Source organism: Sardina pilchardus, chromosome 22 (assembly GCF_963854185.1).
Source record: "Sardina pilchardus chromosome 22, fSarPil1.1, whole genome shotgun sequence".
Lineage (NCBI taxonomy): Eukaryota > Metazoa > Chordata > Actinopteri > Clupeiformes > Clupeidae > Sardina > Sardina pilchardus.
This window is the reverse complement of record NC_085015.1, coordinates 11,116,243-11,137,239: the sequence shown is the minus strand read 5'-3', so window position 1 is coordinate 11,137,239 and position 20,997 is coordinate 11,116,243. Positions and strand designations below refer to the sequence as shown.

The following is a 20,997-nucleotide window of genomic DNA, read 5'->3' as shown; positions in this document are numbered from 1 at the left end:
CTCTTAAATTAGACACTGTATGAGGACAATCACTTCCCAAAGACTGAGAAAGTGTGGATGTTTGCTGAGAGGGAGATGGGGAGGGAGAGATGAGGGGGGAGGAGTGTTTTTTCCCTCTTTCCATGTCCTTCTTCACCATACCTCTCCATCTCATGTTTACACGAATAAATCTGCAGTCATTTGGGGCATTTAGTCTGCAGGCAGCAAGGCATGTAACAGAAAAGGCAAACATGGCCGAGGCCTGTGGTCTCCTCTACATAGTACGAGTAAGCAGGCCAGGCCTATACCCACCCCATCAACCCCCCCACCCGCCTGCCAGCCGGAGAAATCAGATATACTTTTAGCGTACTGGAAGAGGGAAGCATGATGTCAATTTTTCCACTATTATTTCCGAATGCGGAATAAAACGTTGGCGTGCATTTCAAACAAGTGTGTGTGTGTGTGTGTGTGTATGTGTGTGTGCGTGTTTTTGCTTTTTGATTTCCTATTATTTGGGAAGAAATATCAGAGCAGGCCTGATCGTATTGTCAGAAGCAGAAATCTGACGGCAAGAAATCTGAAGCAGATTTAGGTGGATTAATGTATTCGTGTGCATGACATGGATAGTTTATTTGTTGCACATCTATGCATTTCTCTTCCTGAATTTAGAGTGCACAATAACACATGATACACTTTATCGACCCCTGATAGTGATTCAGAGCTGTTTTACTGTTATTTCAGTGAAGCCATTTAAGTATTTCTATTTCCAGTGAACCCATCCATTTGGCAAAAAGTCTGTCAAATGTTAGGATTTATATTAATTATCATTACAAATGAAATATGCTATATACAGTACACAATCAAATGCTTTATGACCTACTTTGGATGTTGTCCATTTTTCAATTTGATAGGGCACACTTATATTATATTATTCATATATTAATATTATGAATTAATCATTCAATACAGTAAGATTAATATCATGCAATTCATTGATGGAATGAGTTAGCTAAATGTTCTAATCTACGTTGTTGTGATAGTTTTGGGACTTTTAAGAAATACTAAAACCATACTCATCTGCTCACCTTGCACTTTAATTCTCTTACAGAGTTATGATTTGTATGTTTATTCATTTTGTTAATATGAAAACTCATTATCTTCTCTTGATACATGATATTTGAGATTTAGATTACTATTCATCTTGTTGTTGTTTCTGTTATTGGTATGCTTAATATAGGCTTTTACAAAACTATTCATTTTAAATAATGCAGTGTTCATATAAGTAGCTTTGAACAAGAGTGTCTGTGAAATAGCACAAACACAAACTTTTCTTTTTGTTTGTTTGTTTTGTGTTGTCTTGTTTTGTGTGTGTTCTGTTTGTGTTTTCTATGTAAAGTGACCTTGAGTCTGAAAAAGCTGCCATATGAATAAAACATGTTGGGGCGATCGCTCTGTCGCTAGTTTGGAGTTTAACACGGTTTTAAACTGGAGTTGGAGTTGGGAGTTGAAAACTGTGTTAAACTCCAAACTAACATCAGAGCAATTGCCCCATTATCATCATTATTATTATTATTATTATTATTATCATTATCATCATTATTAAACATAAAGGTTCTATGAAATACAAACGTAAGCTCCCCACCACAGATCTGGCATGTCAAGTATGGCTCTTTTCCGCATGGGCAACTATTCAAACTACCCATTATGCCAAACCAGTGGCGCACTCCTTTTTTGGGTTCTCTCCACATAACTGTAAAAGGAATGATAAGCACCCCCACTACCCTTGTGTGGCAAAAGCCCAGTCTATTGTCTCCGACATTCCTGACCCACTCGCGAGCTTTGGCCGTGGCCCCGGGACTCCCATCGGTCCGGGCCCTTCCGCAGCTAGCCAATGGTGTTGCTGGGAATGCCGGTGTATAGTGGCAGGATGGTGGTGGTGCTTTATGCAATAACCGTGGTGGTGCGCATTATAACTGTCACAAGGGGACATTCAATGCCTCGAGATATCACCACAACCAACACCCATGTTTGCTCTGTTTTGTGAGCAACACGTGGGTGCAAGTTACGATGTGCAAGATGGTGTGGGAATTCCATCTTGTTTTGTTAATAGCGGTGGGAGATGTGACACTGTCTTGTTAATTACATGAAAGAAAAACTTAATTGAATGTTAACTGCATATTTATGGCTAATGTTTTGCATATTGTTCAACTATCAGTTCAAGATCATAGCGGCAGAGATATGGCATTCATTCGCTTACTGTATGCAAAATAAACAATACTTATTTAAATCATTAGTAGTTGTTTAAGTTAACCTCCTGGTATTTTTCATGTTGGCCTGTCCTCAGATCTTTGTACAATCGCTGGATGGGCTCTCCACATGTTCCATGAGCCTGACAAAGGGCAACAGGTTTGAGGCTGGAATTTCTGTCAACGTTTCAAAACTATGCGCCAACGTCACAGGCTTTCCCGCATATTGAGCCCAGTGTCCCTGCTCACAGAGCCAGGTAGGGGGAGACCGGGTATGATTGTAACACTTTTTTTCGAGCACCTGTAACTCGCTCATTTTTTTAGCTACAATCCTAAAACCTTTTTTTTTTTTTTACAAATACCCACATTTGTCTACTTCAGATAGAACCAACTCAAATTTCTGCAAGAAAATGACAGACCTTGTCATTTTATGTAAAATACAAGGTGACCCTTTGTTACAACCGACCCCACCTCGGGGTGGGTTGTAACACTACTGGGGTAAGTTGTAACAGTGAGATAAAAGACAGAAAAAGAGAGGTCAAACCATGCAATATGTTTCAAAAACATGTTTGGGGCATTGAAATAGGTCTGAACACAAGAAAACCGTTTATTTAATTTTGTTTCTCTTTGAATGACCATAACCAGAGTAGCCGTGGTATATGTGGTTGTGTGTATGTGTATTTTTGTGTGTGAGATGTGTGTAGGGGTGTGTTTGTGAGTCTGTGTGTGTTTCTCTGTGTAAATTTGACTGGATAGTATAACACATTGCACAAAACTTGTACTACAGATGTCCCAGAGTTGATAAGCTACAGCTGACAAAAACAATGGCAGAGAAATTACATGATATGATTAAAAATTACACATAAATAATTTTAGGCCATCTGGAAGGGAGAGGATGTAGTTTCCAAGTGAGGTGTAGGACAGGTCAACCCCCACCCCTCAATACTGAAGCATTCTGTATTTTTTTTTTGTTTTAAATCTAGCAATTGTACTAATTTGAATGCATGTGGAGTGTTACCCCGATCCCTGACAGCCATATGTATCTTGCTGTATAGGCCTAGTGCTTTGGTTTATGCTTGGATGAAATGCATCATGTTTTGCCTCAGAGACTAGTTTAATATAATATGAGGCATGTGATTGTATCATCAATGGTAAAAGTACTACGAAAAATATAGCCGTGGTGAAAAATTTGACTTTCTTATGTCAAAATTACTTTTTCCTTTGCTAAATTAGAACGGGTGACATTATAGGCTTAAAAATCACCATGTGGGATAGTGGTGGAGTGGTGAACATGCTGATGTGATCATATGTCCAATATCTTATTCCTGTTCTGTGGAAATGGTGATGTTACAACTACCCCTGTGTTTCAACTATACCCAGTCTCCCCCTATTACAAGCTGAGCGTGCTGCGGTATTTTACAAAGTTGTGTAACAGACAGGAACATCAAACATGGGTAATCTAAGACCTGTTCTTTCAAATAACAGCTGAGTTTGTGACGTGCTAGGCTGAGAGAAATATGGCAAGACCATTATGTTATGAATTACGGTTTACCACAGATTTTCCTCATCTGCATAGCAACTGCTTTTGTCACCATGGTGCATGCCATGAGGAGAACACATCTAGAGGAAAATATAACAGTGGCATCCTGTTCTTTACCAGAAATGTTCTTCTGCTAAATTACCTGAATAAACAACCTAATTAATGTGTTATTTGATGCTTTGATGAGAGAGATTATTACGAAGTGTTTTGGCTTTCATTTGGAAGGCCTGGCATTTGTCAAGAGGCATAGCCTGCAGTGCCCTTTTCAAAACAATATCAACAAAACATAACAAATACAAATAGGCTACTGATAAATAAATAAAAAAGCTTGCTGAATACAGTGAGAACATGCTATGCTGACTGATTTGAAAAGAAAAACGGAAGTTGTGCTGTCTTAATCCATTCTGAGGCAGTCCATTACCCTGAGGAGTAACGTTCACGTTCCTGGAAAGCGAGGAAGCGAGTAGCCTAGCTTGTTGCTAATCTCCACACAGTCCATCCTGGCAACACAAACACACCCATCCCAGGACAAATCTTAGCCACATGCCGTTGCCGTGGAATCGCTGTTGCCCCTTGTTTTTTTTGCCATTTATTTCTTTATAACGACATCAGGACAAGTGATTTAATTTGCGAAAAACGTTACCAGAGCGCTTTGTGTGGCGAAGAGGCCTATGTCATTCTCTAAAAATAGCCTGGGTGGCCAGATCAAATTAGCCAAAGGATCTGTCTCCTTAATTAGCATGATGATGATGATGATATGATAGCGTCTCCTAATTGGCCAGTATTTTGCACTGCCCTTGTATATAGAGGTAACCAAAGCAGACGTTTTGACCACCAGGCCTAAGCCCAAACCACAATTCTGTCAACACTCTTGATGTATGGCCATTCCTCTGAAGTCTTATGAGTTGGCCTGCTGAACATGGTACAATCAGATAATTAAAGCCTCTCCCCCCCCTCCCCCCCATCGCGTATTTGGAGTGGAACAGAGAAACTCATGAATATAGATGATATTTAAAACCAGTGATTGATGACCGGGCCCCGGGTGACAGTTGTCTGCCTCATTCAGTTAGACACCCCAAAATAATCTGTGACTTTCCAGTAAACTGTCAGATCACCGTGGATTGAGTAACCGTTTCCCAATCTGAGCTGGATTTGCAAAGGTCAGAGACACAGTTGCGACACCAGGACATGGAACTAGATGGTGAGAGGTTTGGAGATTTACCAAATGAACAGATTGTTATATACAAAAAACCAGCCAGATGTCACAAATGTTATGGCTGTGCTATTTTAATGTTGACCAGTAAGAAGCTAAAAACGTGTGCGAGGTCCATGGATGGAAAAAAAACCCCTCTTCATTGTGCATGTGTGAATCTACCATTTTACTGTTTTCACCCAATGAATGCTGGGTAATTTTCCGAGGTGAGCATTTTGGTGTATAATGGTTGCCATACATCACCCAGGTGAGTGCTACACCTTATTGGAGGTTCTAAGTCTCGCCCTTGACTGTAAAACACTTTGGGTGCTTTGAAATGCAATATGTTGTTGTTGTGGTTGAAGCAGGTGTAACAGGTTGGACTTTAGACCTTGGTCATGATATCATAATTGCACTAAGCTATAGATCAAGTTTATTGCATAGTTATGTCCTTTGTTTTATTTGGACTGATGAAATACAGTAGGCCTACTTCTAACAAGGGTTTCTGATAGATAGCCCCTCCTCTCCCACCTTCCCTTGTCTCCCTCTTCCCCTTCCTGATTTAAGATCTGTATGGAGAGAGTTAGGTTGTATGCTATCAGCACATTAGCAATATGATGCATTATCATGCTAAATATAGTCATTCATAAGATTACTTCACCGTATTATATCTGAATACAATTTATGCACTATTTTGGTTATTGTTCCCTTTTCCAGCTACATGCCTGAACTAGCCTGGCAGTGGTGCCCAGTAGCTCATATTGAGATAGCAGAATTAGCCTAACTAGCATTAACAGTATAGATTGCAAGTGAGAACCATTTAAGAAGTTGACAGGAGCTACTGGAGGAGTCACCATGTTTGTACTAGTGTGCGGGTGAGTTAAGCTTTTATTTTTCATTTTAAAATGCATATTTGCATTTTTGCTGTTTTGAAGTTGAAAAGTTGATTGATGTCACTGGATGACAGGGGTCATCCCTATCTTCCCTGGGCCCTATGTTCCCTGGTCACAATACGTATATATACTGTATTTATTTGGAAAAAGCAGGAAACATAGGACCCAGGGAACATATACGCTCCTGGATGACACACTAGTATGTTTATGTGCAGAATAATGGCCTACAACACACACGGCTGGCGACACGATTTATGCCTGTCGCAAAACTGTCGCATCACCGGCCATGTGTTGTGGAGTTAAAGCTTTGTTGCCGTATTCTGTGTTTGTTTGGGACATCTCTATTAAAACAACACAATGCAGAAGTCTACCCGGTTACACGGGTCAGAGAAGGAGGAAGTTCTGCTGCAATTGTGCGGAGAAGGCCTTTTTCAACAAGCAACAGGAAGTGAGTGGCGAACCGTTCTCACGTTGTAGGCTACTCATCTACTACAGCCGAGGCTCCCAACACCTTACTGTATGTTCACACCGCCGTCGACTTGAGCTTTCAGAGCGGCAAAGCGTCCAAAGCTTCCCACGGCGTCCTTGGCAGGGCGTCCGGAGCTTCTTGGAAGCTCAAGTTGACGTCCCCGACAGGAGACAGGTGGGTGATTGCAATATTCACAATACTTTCACTGCTGTGAAAAAGTCTCTCAAAAACACAAATCCGCCAACTGCACTGCTCCAAGCAGCTTCCTAGTAGAAAGAAAGAGGAAGAGTATCAGTATTTTGGCAGAGTTTTTTATTTTGAGTCTTTTATGTGGACTTTTGTGTTAGGTGTTTGTTTGTTTTCTAGGTTTTGTGTGTGAGACGGACAAAGTACAATGCTCCATTGAAGTATGAGCGGAGACAACAAACGACAAACAGAGAACAAAAGTAGTGCAGATAGACAAAAACAACAACAAGGGTATTACGCACATCATGCTAACTATAGAAGAGGGTGATGAAAAATTAGACAAAATAAGCACATGGCACAACAAAGTGTTGAGACAGTAGAGAGATGGAATCTCTACCATGGAATCATGTGTGTTTGTGTGCGTGTGTGTGTGTGTGTGTGTGTGAGTATGTGTGTGAGTATGTGCTTGTATGCATGTTGGAAATGGGCGTGTGTGACCTGTGAGTCTGTCTATGCATGTGTGTGTTTGAGTGCGCCTGCACATGCACGACGTGGTGTCTGTGTGTGTAACTGTGCACATGTGTTCCGTGTGCTCTGTGTGTGTGTTTGAATGCACAAACAACATATAAATTACACATATGTAACAGCACACTCTCACTCTGCTTTCTGTGTGTGTGTGTGTGTGTGTGTGTGTGTGTGTGAAAGAGAGTGAGTGTGTGTGCGGGTGGCGTTTGAGGTGTGACTAATCTGTCATTTTTGCTGTTTGATCTCCCTTTCCACATCACTCATCAGCACAACTGATCATGCACCTCATCAACAACAGCATCCACTGGGTATAAAGACACTGGGTGTCCTCATCTCTCTCTCTCTCTCTCTCTCTCACACACACACACACAGAGAAATCAGAGTGAGAGTGTGCTGTTACATATGTGTAATTTTTTATATGTTGTTTGTGCATGCACAAACATGTACACACACGTCACACACTATCTCTCTCTCTCTCTCTCTCTACCTGTCCTTTTAATCTGTCACTCTTCATTTTTTCCGTCTATGACATCCCACTACACTATCTCTCTCTCCTCATCTCTCCATTTCCTCTCTTCTTCTTCTCTCTCTCTCTCTCGCCAGTGTTCAATGCCCAGATACCCTGGCAGCAAATGATTCCGTGCCAGATCCGTGCCACATCCGATTGAGACCTGTCCCAATGCTGGCCTGCATTTGTAATCTTAAGTATCCAATATAATACATTTATAGTCATCTGTCTCCCGCTCTCCCCTCTTGTCCACTATCTCTATAAATTTGCATTTGGCTTATCTTGAGCAATACTCATAAGCCTTTTTATAGAAGGCTCATGACGCAGTGTTTGTTTGCAGAGGTCTCTGTAATATCACGCTACTTCCGACAGGGATTTATGGCACCGTTACGTTACTATGATAGGATGCAATACAAAATACAGGCCATGAGGCTGCACTTGGATTGTGAGCCTCCTGTTTCAAATCGAATATCCTTCAATTGTTTCATCTCCATTGTGCTTCTTAAGCAGTCTTCACAATAAAAGTCCTGTAAATATTGTCAACGAAGGGTTAACTTCCCCTTATATACAGTAATGTGTTGAGATATCCTCAGATCTTCAACTGAAGATGTCTTGTACAATGTCAGCTCTGCTGGCTGGCATGAGAGAGAGAGAGAGAGAGAGTGTGTGTGTGTGTGTGTGTGTAGGTACTGTATGTGTGTGTGTGTGTGTGTGTGTGTGGCATGAGAGAGAGTGTGTGTGAGTGTGTAGGTGTGTGTGTGTGTGTGTGTGTGTGTGTGGCATGAGAGAGAGAGTGTGTGTGTGTGAGTGTGTAGGTATGTGTGTGTGGAGGGGAGCTTAAATGCACGGCATCAGATTTTCCTCCTGTGGGCATTGGCTTTAATGGAGCATGTCCCCCTGCTTTTCCTAAGAGCTCCCCAACAGCACTGCAGGCGGCATTACTCCACGCCGTGTGCACATAGCCCGAAAAACTCCGCACAAAGAAGACGCTAAGTGCTACCGCTAGTGCTACCGCTAGTGCTAGTTTTTCTCTGTCAATTTGCGGATGTGAGAGCCCACGAACCCACAAACATCTCTTGTTCCCTTGTTGTTCAGTCCCGTCTTGAGTCGCACGCTTCGCATAATGTTTTACTCTCTCATTGTGTGATATGCCAATGAATTTGGGGATTGGGGATCTATCTATCTATCTGTGCTATCTATCTATCTATCTATCTATCTATCTATCATCTATCTATCTTGAATATTCTTTCGCTTTGTTTCTACACTGCAACTGTATTTGTGGTCTCAGAAAGCCAGTGGAAATCTCCTCTATGGTTAGTACAGTACAGGATACCACCAGCCGGTACATGTGACTGCAACTCAAATCCATGCAACCCTTGACTGTCATCAGTTAAATAGAAGCCTGAGTCATGGAATCGGAGCAGAGTGGCGGAAGTGTTCAGGAAATGACACGTTTAGCCACATTTCCTCTTCTTGTTGGTTAGGTGGGGTCTTATGAACTGGATTAGCACCAGAGCCGTCCAATTGCAATCCTCTGGCTTTGACAAACATCTGTTAAGCCCCCGCCCTCACCCCCAGCACACACACACCCACCCCTTCACACACCCCTCCATTCTGCCAACACATTACTGTCAGAGTGGAAAATCACAGTCATTTCTTTCTTTAACTTTGCCTTACCATCAGAGAGTATGTGTGTTTGAGTGTAACTAATTACTCCAGATTGTCACATGGAGACAGGAGCTTTGTAGAGCTCCCCACCTACCCCCTTCCCCCCTCTACCCCCACCCTATAGGTCAGGATAAGGGGGCTAAGTCCCCATCACCCCAAGGCCAATGTGCTATAAATGTAGCCGACGAGGACCATTTGCTGGGGCGTTAAACCCCGCAGGACTGGACTCGGGTTGCTGAATGCCGACCAGCTGCGTGACACACACCGTCCTGCTCCTTGTCGCCGTCCCAGTTTCCCCCGTCTCTCCGCGACTCGTCGGCCACCTCTGTCCGATCAAGGTCACCCTTTGCACGTTTCAGGGTTTTGGCCTCCAACAACAAAACCCCAACCCCAACCCCACCCCACACCACCCCACCCCATGCCACCCCAACCCCCCTCGCCCCTGCCACCTCTCCTGTCAATCAACCCCAGGGGCTAAATTGGGATTGGCCTCTGGAGGGGAGAAGGAAGGATGCCTCGCACCGAGGAGTAAATAAATAAACACAGAGGCCTAAAAGTACCCCAGGGCTCGCCGGGGCTGTAGACATGGAGGCTTACACAGGAGAGGGCACCTGCTTCTGTGGGTCAGCAAGAAAGCCATCAGTCTGGCCTGGGAGGTCCCAGCCGGTCAGGCATTTTTCTCTGTCCTGAGGGCCATCCATTTTACTTGTCAATCACTGGATGCCTCGGGTCAGCGACCCGCCTGTCATTCAGTGTCAATCCAGTGCCATTGAGAAAGGTGAAATACACACTGAAATGTATCAAATGCTATTTTTTCCAAACTTCAAAAACCCTACTGTCACGGTTGCAATTGTGAGGAAATATATATTGGGTCATTATTTGGGTCATTGAGTCATTATTGGGTAATTTTCATTGAGCTCTGGAATAAAACAGCAGCACAGCCTACAGGGAAGTTACACCTAGACCGCAACTGAAACTCCATTCGCGATGCGTGAACATTTTTAGAAGAATTATCTATTTTTTTTCCAGCGTACGTGCCGCTATCACCTCTGGTGTAGCTACTTCCATTGATTATAGTGGAATCTAGTGGTTGCAGCAGACGCAATGCAACACCAACGAAATGCGCCCAGTGTAGTTTCCCTGCTAGGATGCCAGTTCAGTGGCCGAGGGACATTTTGAGAGACAGAGACAATCAAGATGTCCCACGAGGGGATCTGAAATAAATTAGTCTTGACTGCACTCTCATGTGTGATTGTGTCTTTCAGATATAAAATCTTTCCAGGTCTCATCCGGCGGAAGAGTGGTCTATGAGCCTATGAGTGGTCATTCTCCCTTAAGCCAAATATTTATGCCCTGTCTGTTTTACAATGTTCAATGAAACTGTGCAGATATGACCATGAGCTTTTTCATGTTTCCTAGGAAAAGAACCAAAAACGTTTTTTTCTCTCTTTCTCTCTCTCTCTCTCTCTCTCTCTATCTCTCGCTATGATTATAACACTTCTCTGTGAAAGTTTCTGGGAAAACATTGATGTCATTGTGAATATCTTCGTTCCTTTAAGAACAATGAGGATTTCATAATGCCAAGATCACCCTGTGCTGTTCTCTTTCCTGTTGACATGATGCTTTTGAGAAAAAAGGCACCTGATCACAAACCATTAATCAAACAATTCAGCACAATCTGTACAGTTCCCACACAGAGGTTGTTGTTTGAATTGTAAATGTGCTGTTTGCATACAGATTAGTTATGAATAGCAGAAGATGAACATGTTGCACAGGGTATTTTTCTGTCTTAATTAGTCCCAACTTTGTTGTCACTTCCCAACGGAATCACTCATATGAAAGAAAGGTTCTTTTTTTTATAGTTTATCCTATTTACGTAATTGTTGTTTCCGTGTCCTACCATGTAATTGCTATCTTATCTATGAGACTAAACAAGGATCATGCCGTGCATATCATTTCACGGCCGTCTAAGAGTATACCTGTAACCCATTTCATCGGCATACTTTGTGAAGTTGGGGCAGATACTGCAAATGTTGCGGTATGTGTGCTTGTTCAATTGCCTAAGGCGGTCAGCCTCGATAAGCAGATGCTTCGAAAGCATTGCATGTCTGTGGGGATCGGGAAGCTCCGGTCCATCCAGTGGCCACTCTATCCACTCGCCGAGGAGAAATGAGGTTAGCCTGCATAATGCATGAGGTGACATAACATTTCCACATTGTTTATTAATTTGCTATTTAGTCCGCATTAATAGTACAAAGCTGTGTTGTTTTTCCCGGCTTCATTTTCGGAGGCACCACCGCAGTTTATCATTCCCTGAATAATTTACTGGCCCGGCTGTTCAGCTCGGCTTTGTTGAATCGGCCCGGGCCAATTCCTGTCCTTTTCAGTTGCAGCGTAACGTGTGCTTTTGCCTCAGCAGCGTACACACCACATGTGTCTCTTTGAAGCGAAGTCTGCCGAAGGTGCATCGTTTGGTCTTTATCGCTCCCCAGGGCAGGTGGTGGTGTTGGTGGTGGTGGTGTTGGGAGAGAGAGAGAGAGAGAGAGCGCTGCGTTGGATTCCACCGAGTCAGGGATGAAATAGCAGTGAAAATAAATGGAAGCGTGTGCGGTGACCGAGCTGCTTTGCTTTGAGCGCGAGCCGGGGGCCGTGGTATCCAGAGGGGCCCCATGCTCTCTTTATCTGGCCTGGTTCCCCCCGGGGCTCTTTGGCGTGCCCTTTTACCAGAGATAGAGGTGCCCTGACAAATACGTTACACCACCCGCGCACCGACCCCCACCACCACCACCACCACAACCTCTGCCAGAAACACCAGCGCCAAGTAATGTTACCTCTCTTCTTTCAGTCTGTGGAGCGGTCCCAGGCTCTGGGGGAACCAGAGGAAAAGCTTTTGCAAACATTTAATCTGCTGTGAAGGAATTAAAATAGACCAGCTCTTGGACGAGGGGGCGGATGGGGGTGGGGGGGGGGGGGGGGTTTCAGAGTAGGAGGCTTCAGCCGTTAGTTGCGTGTCTGCCGGTGACAGACTGGTGCAATTCTCGGACAGTAACCGTGTTTTGGCATGGCATCAAAGAGGAGTGGACAGCGCTTGGCCGGCCTTCAAAGAAGAAAGAGTGAGACAGCAGCGAGGCTTTTGAAGTCCTTTCAGCGGCCCGTGGAAAAATCCACCATCACTGCACTGCGCTCAGCTCGTCTGTACTGCCATCGCACATACAGCACAAGCTCATCAGAGCGCTATGCAGGCCTGCACCTACATATCTACATCTAGCTACCTATTTCTCTATCTCTCTCTCCATCTATTTATCTATCTATCTATCTATCTATCTATCTATCTATCTATCTGTGTGCACAGTGTCCATGACGTGTCTCGTTAGATTGATTGACAGATATGAATTGATAGATTGATTGATAGATAGATTATGTCTGTTTTTCTATACATCTATCTATGTTTTAAATAATGTAGATAGGCCTATGTTGAAATGTAGATAGTGAGAGAGAGAGAAAGAGGTCAACATGTCACATAGCAAGTGATCACACGTGACATCAGATGATATGAAATACATATCTTGTTGCAACAGTATAGGATGCTTAACATGTACAGGAAAGTGAGCCCTGCCCCATGGTAGTTGTTTGCATGGAGAAGGTCACTCACTGCCCATTCAGCATGTCTGGCCCATACTCAGGGGTCCACATGCCCAGAGAGCCAGCCACGCCGCAGCACGGGCTAGCATGCCAGTGTCTCACGCCTGCCACATGAGCGAATGGGACCCGCGGACGGCCACGGAGTAAACAGCACACCCACCGCCGTTTGTCATGTGTTCCGACTGGCGATAAACACGTGGTCGAGCTAATGCAGCCGGGGGCGGTTAATATAGACGTGTTTTTCCCGAACTATGTTGAGTCTACCTGCAGTTTGTCAAAGACGTGAGAAATATATCAGAAGAATTATCAGGGAGAGCCATTTACATTTATTTTCATTTATGTGTTCTCTTTGATTAATGTGGGTCTGGTTTATAAGATCAAACCAGGAAAAAAGAAAAATTCTAATTGTTATCAGACAAGAAATGTAGCGACGTCTCTCCCTGCTCAGTTTCTCAAAGCTGTGTTGGTGTCCGTGTGAAGCAGGAAGGAGTTTGCCTGCCTGACAGACACAACATGACAGGGATCACAGGTCGGAAGCCTGCGAGGCCAAAAGAGAGTTTCCCAGGAGGGAAAAGCTTCAGCGAGGATGTTCTGGCCCTAGTTTTGAGGGAGAGGGAGTAGGGGGGGGGGGGGGGGGTGCAGGTGGTTTTGGGGTTTGGGGCGGGTTTAGGGTTGTGTTGTCTGGATCAGGAGTCTGCTTGTCCTCAATGCACTTGTCTCAGATCCCAGTTGGACGAGGAAGTGTACGCAGACGCCTACTTCAAGAGTTGATACAGCCAAGAGACAACGCAGAGTTAATCAGCCCACTCAATCGGATTAAAAAACATTATCTGGAGTATGTTTTGCCAAGATCAAGCCCCGGCTAATAAAATCTGTCACATGATGGTCAGCAGAATTACTGTTATCCAACCTCCGAGGAAACACTAATAAATTGATGGCTCAGTAATAAGGGTAATACAGTTACCATCACGGCGCCATTGATATAAAAGAACAAAAAATGATTATAATCATAAGCAATAACATTATGTTTTATATATTATTCAACTATTAATAATTCAGTAACATTTCCATTTACAATAAATGATGCACTACATGCAGGCGACAAGAACATTTTAGGATGTTTACACTTTCCCAACTGTGCCCAAACCTTGGATGTGGATGTTTGTTCCTCTTGTATACATTTTTTTGGTCTTTAAAAGTGACGGGGTGGGAGGGAGGAGCCATAATGAATGAGGGTGACTCAATACTGGCGTAAGGTTCCCCTACCATTCAGCGACACAGTGCAGTTACAGCCACAACACACAGACTCCTGCGCGGCTCCCAACAATGTGAAAGCAAAGCACTCTTCCTTTCGGACAGGAAGTCCAGCTTCAATGTGCCTTTCCTGGCCACCGTGTTAAAATTAATAATTCAATAAATAAATGGAATATTAACTGGTGTGAGCGGAAACGCGCCCCTCCCAGTGCCATACTTTCCCACCAAAGACTCCGGCAGAGTCACACACATACTCCCCTGGTGAGCTCCCCCATTCTTGACCCTCACCCCCACCTCCAAACACACACACACACACACACACATGCTCCCACCCCACCCCACCCCACTTGCCCTGGTTATACTCATTGGTGAGGGGGCACTGGTGCTACCAAAGACAAGTTTCCCCTCTTTTCTTTCATCTCCAAACCAGCACCGTGACTGTCAGTGTGAACTCTGAAGCCCATGCAGGCTGTTAGCTCAATTGTTTTTTGGTTATGCCACATGTTGGTGGACCATATCTGAAGCCTGTAATGATGTGTGCTTCAGGGAGAGAGGAAGCTTTCCAAGGTCCAGTTACTTGCTAATGATTCTGTTTTTCTATTATATTTTTTTACTTTTTATTCGGTTCATGATAGTTGTGTAATGCCATCTTTTGTTACTGCTGACATAGGACAGAAAGATGTTTGAACATCAAAGAATGTAAATTATGCAACGGGTGTGTGTAGTCTTTTTTTTTTTTTTGCTAATGTAATTAGAGGGGCATCATCTTTAAAGGAGAATAATTTGACATTAAAGATCTGCCTAGTGGCCACAGAGTCCAATAATGCACCCTCTCTCTCTCACACACACACACACACACTCCTCCCCCTCTTTCTCTTTCTGCTGCCTGTGCCAGGATCATGCGAGTGAATCAGATGATGACCATTAACTGACCACAGAGACCACTTACAGTACACACACACACTCAAACACAGACACATTCACACACACACACACACACACACACACACACACACATACACACACACACACACACACACACACACACAGGCACATGCTCATCACCTCCACCATGTAGACCTCAGCTCCCTCCCCCTAATCCACCTTTCAAAGCCCAGACTCCAGAAGTTGACATTAGTGTCAATCTAGCCCTCTTTTGTAAATGCTGAAATTTTCCATGGACTTGGACTGTTTTCCAGCAACTGGTGTGGACTCTCTCTCTCTCTCTCTCTCTCTCTCTCTCTCTCTCTCTCTCTCTCTCTCTCTCTCTGTGTCTTAAACAGAAACATGGGCCAGGAATCTTTAAGGGGAAGACCTTGCCGTCACTCCCCATAAAAGCCATTGCCATTTCCTCTTCCCAAAAAACCTGCCTTTCCTCACAGTGACACTATAGTGCCACTTTGAATCACACCACATTCACACATTTTTTTCCCCTTCCTGATAAGTAGCCCCCAGCATTAACAGTGTAACTTAAAAAATGAAATACAGCTAAACTATAATGTTCTTGCGGGGTGTGGTCGTCTAGACATATACGCATTCCCGTGTCATATACATCGTAATGTATAGAGTGTTGCCAACGTATGGGGTGTGAGAGCATGCGTTGGACTTGGAGGAGAAGGTGTTAATCCCCCTGCTGTGTCAAGTACGGTTGCTGTGTTCCCTCAAAGAGTGGCGACTGCCCCGTCATCACTCGGATATCAGTTAGGCTTCATAAAGCACGGCTCTGTTCCTTGCGACGCGCGGCGTGACGCACTGTACTGGCGGTGGAAAAGAGGCCGCTGTGTTCACTCTGGTCATCTGCTTCTGCGGCGGCCGGTGGCCGGCTGCGGGAAAACCAGCAGAGAATCTGCTGCTGTTGGACGACGTGTTGCATAAACTCGAAACTGGTGTACTTGTGTTATGTTAAATGAGCCACCAATACAGTATGTGAGTTGTCCTAATTAAAAAGTTTTTCTTGGACAGATGTGAATTCGGGTCAGGTGTGTTGTCTCACAGGCTCTTACACTGCAACAGCTTGTACCTTTTTTTTCCCCTCACATTTATGTAACCACACAAGTGAGAAACGACCACGACAACCGTTCTCCAATCATTCACTGATGTTTTATTGAAAAAAAGAATAAAATAGCATGTACAATAATAATTACATTAATAATATCAATAACATTAATCATTATATAAAAATCTGTACATTCCATTGTTTTGCAGTACAATAGGAAGACTGATAAAAAAAAATGACTGCAAAGAAGACAAAGATATTTACAACAAAGGGGATAAGGGTTGTGTTAAAAACGGGGCACTTCTACTAATCAAAAATCAGTCTATAGGCTTATAGTGCTTCTGGCTACCATCTTGTATGCATATAAAATTCCTTGTGGTTGTCCGCATACCAAACATTAACCTGGTCTCGAAGGCCTTGAAATTCAGATTTCAAATGTCATCCCCCAACTGATTAATTAATTTAATTAATGTATTCGTCATCTCCACAATTTAAAGAGCCATGGAGAGGGTATGCTCTGATGTAGCATTAAGCCATATAGGGGATGCCTCTGACATGATATGACACAAGGAATATATATGATATCTTGGGGGTATGCTTTTCAGGTTTCAGGTTTAGCCCTGAGGTAAAAGCTGTCTGATTGTCCAGGCAGGTAATGAATACAAATCCAAACTATTTCTTATTCTACACACAGTCAATTAGTTTGTTTGTTATATTGCTTGCAACTAAGGCCATTCAGCTTGCAATATTTGAACTCCATGAACTCTCATGAACTTCAGCAGGCTGTGAAAATGTGAGTGAAAGAATATTAGTTATTTGCAAAAAAAAAAAAAAAAAAAAAAACCCTACAAGTATTTTTTGGTGTTTATGCTCAAAACCCCTCCCAATCATTCCTAATTTGCTAACCACATATCATTTCGCTGTGTAACACTTGCCAACTATGCAGTCTTTATAAGTTAAAGAGACACAAAACAGTGTTTCTGGAGTGCTTAACCATGAACACTTCTGTCAGCATAAAGTACGATGTAACACTGCAACAGGGAGCAACATGTGATTATCAGTTGTTGTCATTTTTTCACTGAAAGGGAAGGAGAGCTAACCTGTAGCCTTCTACACTTTCACTGATTATTTTAATCCTATATACATTTGGCTTTGAATATGAAAATATTAGAATGCATACATGTATTAGACATTCTTTTAAAATCTTTCCATTTGGAAATAAGTTGTATTTTTCTGGACTTAAGATGTCTACTTCTACCTGTATAACAGTTGGATGCATTATTACGAGAAAGAAAAGTAATACTCTTTGGCTTCAGTCTTCTATATTAAAAACCCACAATATGCAACATAGCAGCACTTTTTATAAAACATTCTTTCACACATTTTTTTGTTGTTTTTTTGTCTCTTTTTTTTTACCCTCGTGGGTTTGTTGTTATCTGTGCTTCGTTCACTCTTAACTTATGACCCTGTCTGATGCATCATCATCAACAGGTATGTCTCTGTCTATTTGACCAGCAATAACCAATGTCACCATACTGAATCTCGACATCTACGGCTAACCGGGATCATCATACCTCCATGAATGATTATATTTTCAGACATATTGTTCATATTTTTTGACCATTGGTCATGTGTGAAGTCTCTTAGGCAGGGTTACAGTGGCTATCTCAAGCTCAGAAACTGGCATCCCATCTTCCTGTTTAGAGTTGATACTAACATATGTGTTTAAGGTATTGTGTGTGCACGTGCTTTGAAGTGCACGTGCAGTGTCTTGCTACATTAAATAATGTACAGGTTTACGGGATAAACCAGAAAACCTTGTCCCACCTTTTTCATATATTTCAGTTCTTAATGAGACCAGCCCATTATAAGAACAAAACGTTTATGCAACCTTTTTCAGTTAAGTTTGAAAAAAACAAAAAACTGATGATCTTCGGTATTACTTGCCGTGCAGACACATGATTGTTTTCCATTGTATTTCCTGTTTTTCAGGTGTAATGTTTATCTTTAAAAAAAGAAAAAAAAGGTTGTTCCACTTGGCAATATAAGCTCTGCTAGGAAACTGGTTCTAATAAAGGAAAAGGGTAAAATTGCCTGTGTGTTTTCCAAACAATTGTGTCTTTTCCAGTATCCCTATTGCCCCCTACGCGACAAACAAAACAATTCCATATCTGAAGCCCAGGGGCGAAGTCATTTGCACTTTCCCTGGAAAACATGGAGAAGGACCTTCCACCTTCTGTGAAATAGAACGCTGATTCATAGAACTGAATTGCAGCGTTTATGCAATAATTAATTATATGTCAGAGTTCTGTCTACCTAGGGGTCAATAAATGTGCAAACATGCTACGTAAAAAAAAAAAAAAGAAAGAAACTGTCTGTGGTTTTAGCAAACAGTATGAAACATTCAAAACATGCCCCAGTGCCTGCTGACCACAGTGGATGCTTCAGCTCAGTGTGACGCAGTAAATTGTTCCCTCTGTAAAATGACCTTTTTTTCCCCTCCACAGTGACACTGAAAAGACAACCAATTGAATGAAGTGATCATAAAATGCTTATCTTAATTGACATTGTTCTGGTTTTTGCTGGTCAGATGAACAAGATGACATGCTTGTGTGAGTGTTTTTTTGTTTTTCTTCAAGTTTTGCTAGCCATCTCTCACATCTCTACCACTATCTGTGACACAGAATCAACTGTCTAAACAAAAGTAGTTTTACAGATTTTTTTTTTTATAACCGCTTTTGCTCGTTTTGCATGCTCGTCTGCCATTGGTGCCAAGTCTCTGTGCTGCTTTTTTGTTTTGCCGTGCGTTTTTTCATGTGAACCCTCTAATGACAGATAGCTCCTTCTCCGAAAAAAAAAAACGTTATCACAGCAGTACCGTCAGCTTGGATCTCTCCACCCCCCCTGAAGGGCCCTATATTCAGCTCTCATTGTGCCTTTTTGAACAAAGGGTGTCTGCTTAACAAATAAAAAACCTTCATCAGGAGGTCTGGGAAAAGTCATATCTCAGATTCTCGCCGCAGTGGCCGCGGCTCGAGAGGCAGAGTGGCCTGGTTGTGGTCCGACTCGGTAATGTTCAGCGAAATCGTATCCGTGTGGGTGCCCTCCGGTCCCGTCCCGCCCATGTTGGCCTCCTCCTTCTCTTCTTTGTTCAGCAGGGCCACCTCGTTCTCGTAGCAGAAGGAGTTGGAGTTGGACAGGATGTACTTTTTCTCGGCCAAGTCCCTCGCGCTGCACAGCGGGGTGCTGGGCACCTCGTAGGTCTTGTGAAAGCGCGAGTAGTCCACCTTGTAGTAGTTCTTCTCCTCGAAGAGGACGGGCTCGAAGCGGTGGCCCCACAGGATCTCGCTGGCCAGGTAGGAGCTGCGGCACTGCGTGGTCATGGCGGTGGCCTCCACCATGCCCTCCAGGATGACCACGATCTCGAACTCGGACGTCTCCAGCTCCTGCTTGCTCATGTCGTAGAAGGGGCTCTCCTCGTCGATCTCGTGGACGATGGTGATGGGCGAGACCAGGAAGATGCGGTCGACGCCGCTGTCGAAGCCCACGTCGATGTCCATCTGGTCGAGCGGGATGAACTCGCCCTCGGCGGTGGTGCGCGACTTGAGGAGCTGGGCGCGGACGTGCGCCTCCACCAGGTGGCTCTTGCGCAGGTTGCCCACGCGCCACATCAGGCACAGCTTGTTGTCGCGCATGGCCACCGTGGCGTTGTGGCTGAACACCAGCGTCTCGTTGCGCTTCTTGGGCTTGGCCATCTTGGCCATGACGGCGCCGATGATGAAGGCGTCGATGATGCAGCCCACGATGCTCTGGAAGACCACCATGAAGACGGCCACCGGGCACTCGTCCGTCACGTAGCGGTAGCCGTAGCCGATGGTGGTCTGCGTCTCGATGGAGAAGAGGAACGCCGCCGTGAAGGTGCTGACGTTGGACACACAGCGCTGGCCGCTCAGCTGGCCGCTGCCGTTGTCCAGGTCGCCGTGCAGGATGGCCACCAGCCAGAAGATGCAGCCGAAGAAGAGCCAGGACAGGAGGAAGGCCATGCAGAAGATGACGAACATCCAGCGCCAGCGGATGTCCACGCAGGTGGTGAAGATGTCGGCCAGGTAGCGCTGGCCCTTCTCGCTGACGTTGACGAACTGGACGTTGCAGTGGCCGTCCTTTTTGACGAAGCGGCTGTGCGCCGGGTGGCGCGTGTGCACTTTGCTCTTGCCGTTGCCGTAGCCGTTGGGCACGGCCATGGTGGCCAACTTCATGCCGTCTTCCTCGGATGACACAATACTGTAGCGGTTGGGCCGCGAGCTTCCCATCACCTCTGTCGGGGTGGGCTGAGCTGCTGCTTCTGCTCTGGAAAACAGTCTGAGTTTCTGGAAAAAGCGTTGGAGAAACAGTTTTGAAACGCTCCCGGGGACCAACACAAGCAGGAAATTAAGGGTGCGCAAAAAGAGCCGGACGCTAACGGGCGTCACACTGCTCTCGCTCGCTTTTTTTCTTAGCGGCCTGCGGTGAGACAGGAAGGTCTGCAGGGGGGGGGGGCGGAGGTGGCCAGCTAGTCCTCTCTCGTCCGTTCCTTGGGCCTCATCAATTGGGTGTCCTGAAGGGGAAGAGGGAAGGAGACAAGAGAAGACAAGAAGAGGTTTGTTAGATATTTGAGAGAACACAAGAAGAGAGCCCTCAAGAAGAGAGTGTGCAGTTTGGAGGTTAAAAGATCCCCTCTTGGAGAGTTAGAGTCTGACAGAGACCTAAAAATAGCGCTGATGAAACCGCTAACGAACGTTGTGGGTGGCTATCCGGTGTGTGCCACATGATGCCCTCGTTTGATTGGATTCATGTGTAATTAAGGTGTTACTTACTCTCACTCACTGACATCATGTTAGGGTTACTGAAAGACATGGAACT

General features: G+C 44.3%; 1 protein-coding gene across 1 annotated transcript; it reads right to left on the bottom strand.

Moving 5' to 3' along the window:
• Window positions 1–16,189: 16,189 nt before the first annotated feature.
• Window positions 16,190–20,408, bottom strand: kcnj2a (potassium inwardly rectifying channel subfamily J member 2a). Its single transcript, XM_062526658.1, has one exon. It carries the CDS (start codon window positions 20,406–20,408, stop codon window positions 19,098–19,100), a length of 1,311 nt encoding a protein of 436 aa, XP_062382642.1. The 3' UTR covers window positions 16,190–19,097.
• Window positions 20,409–20,997: the final 589 nt, after the last annotated feature.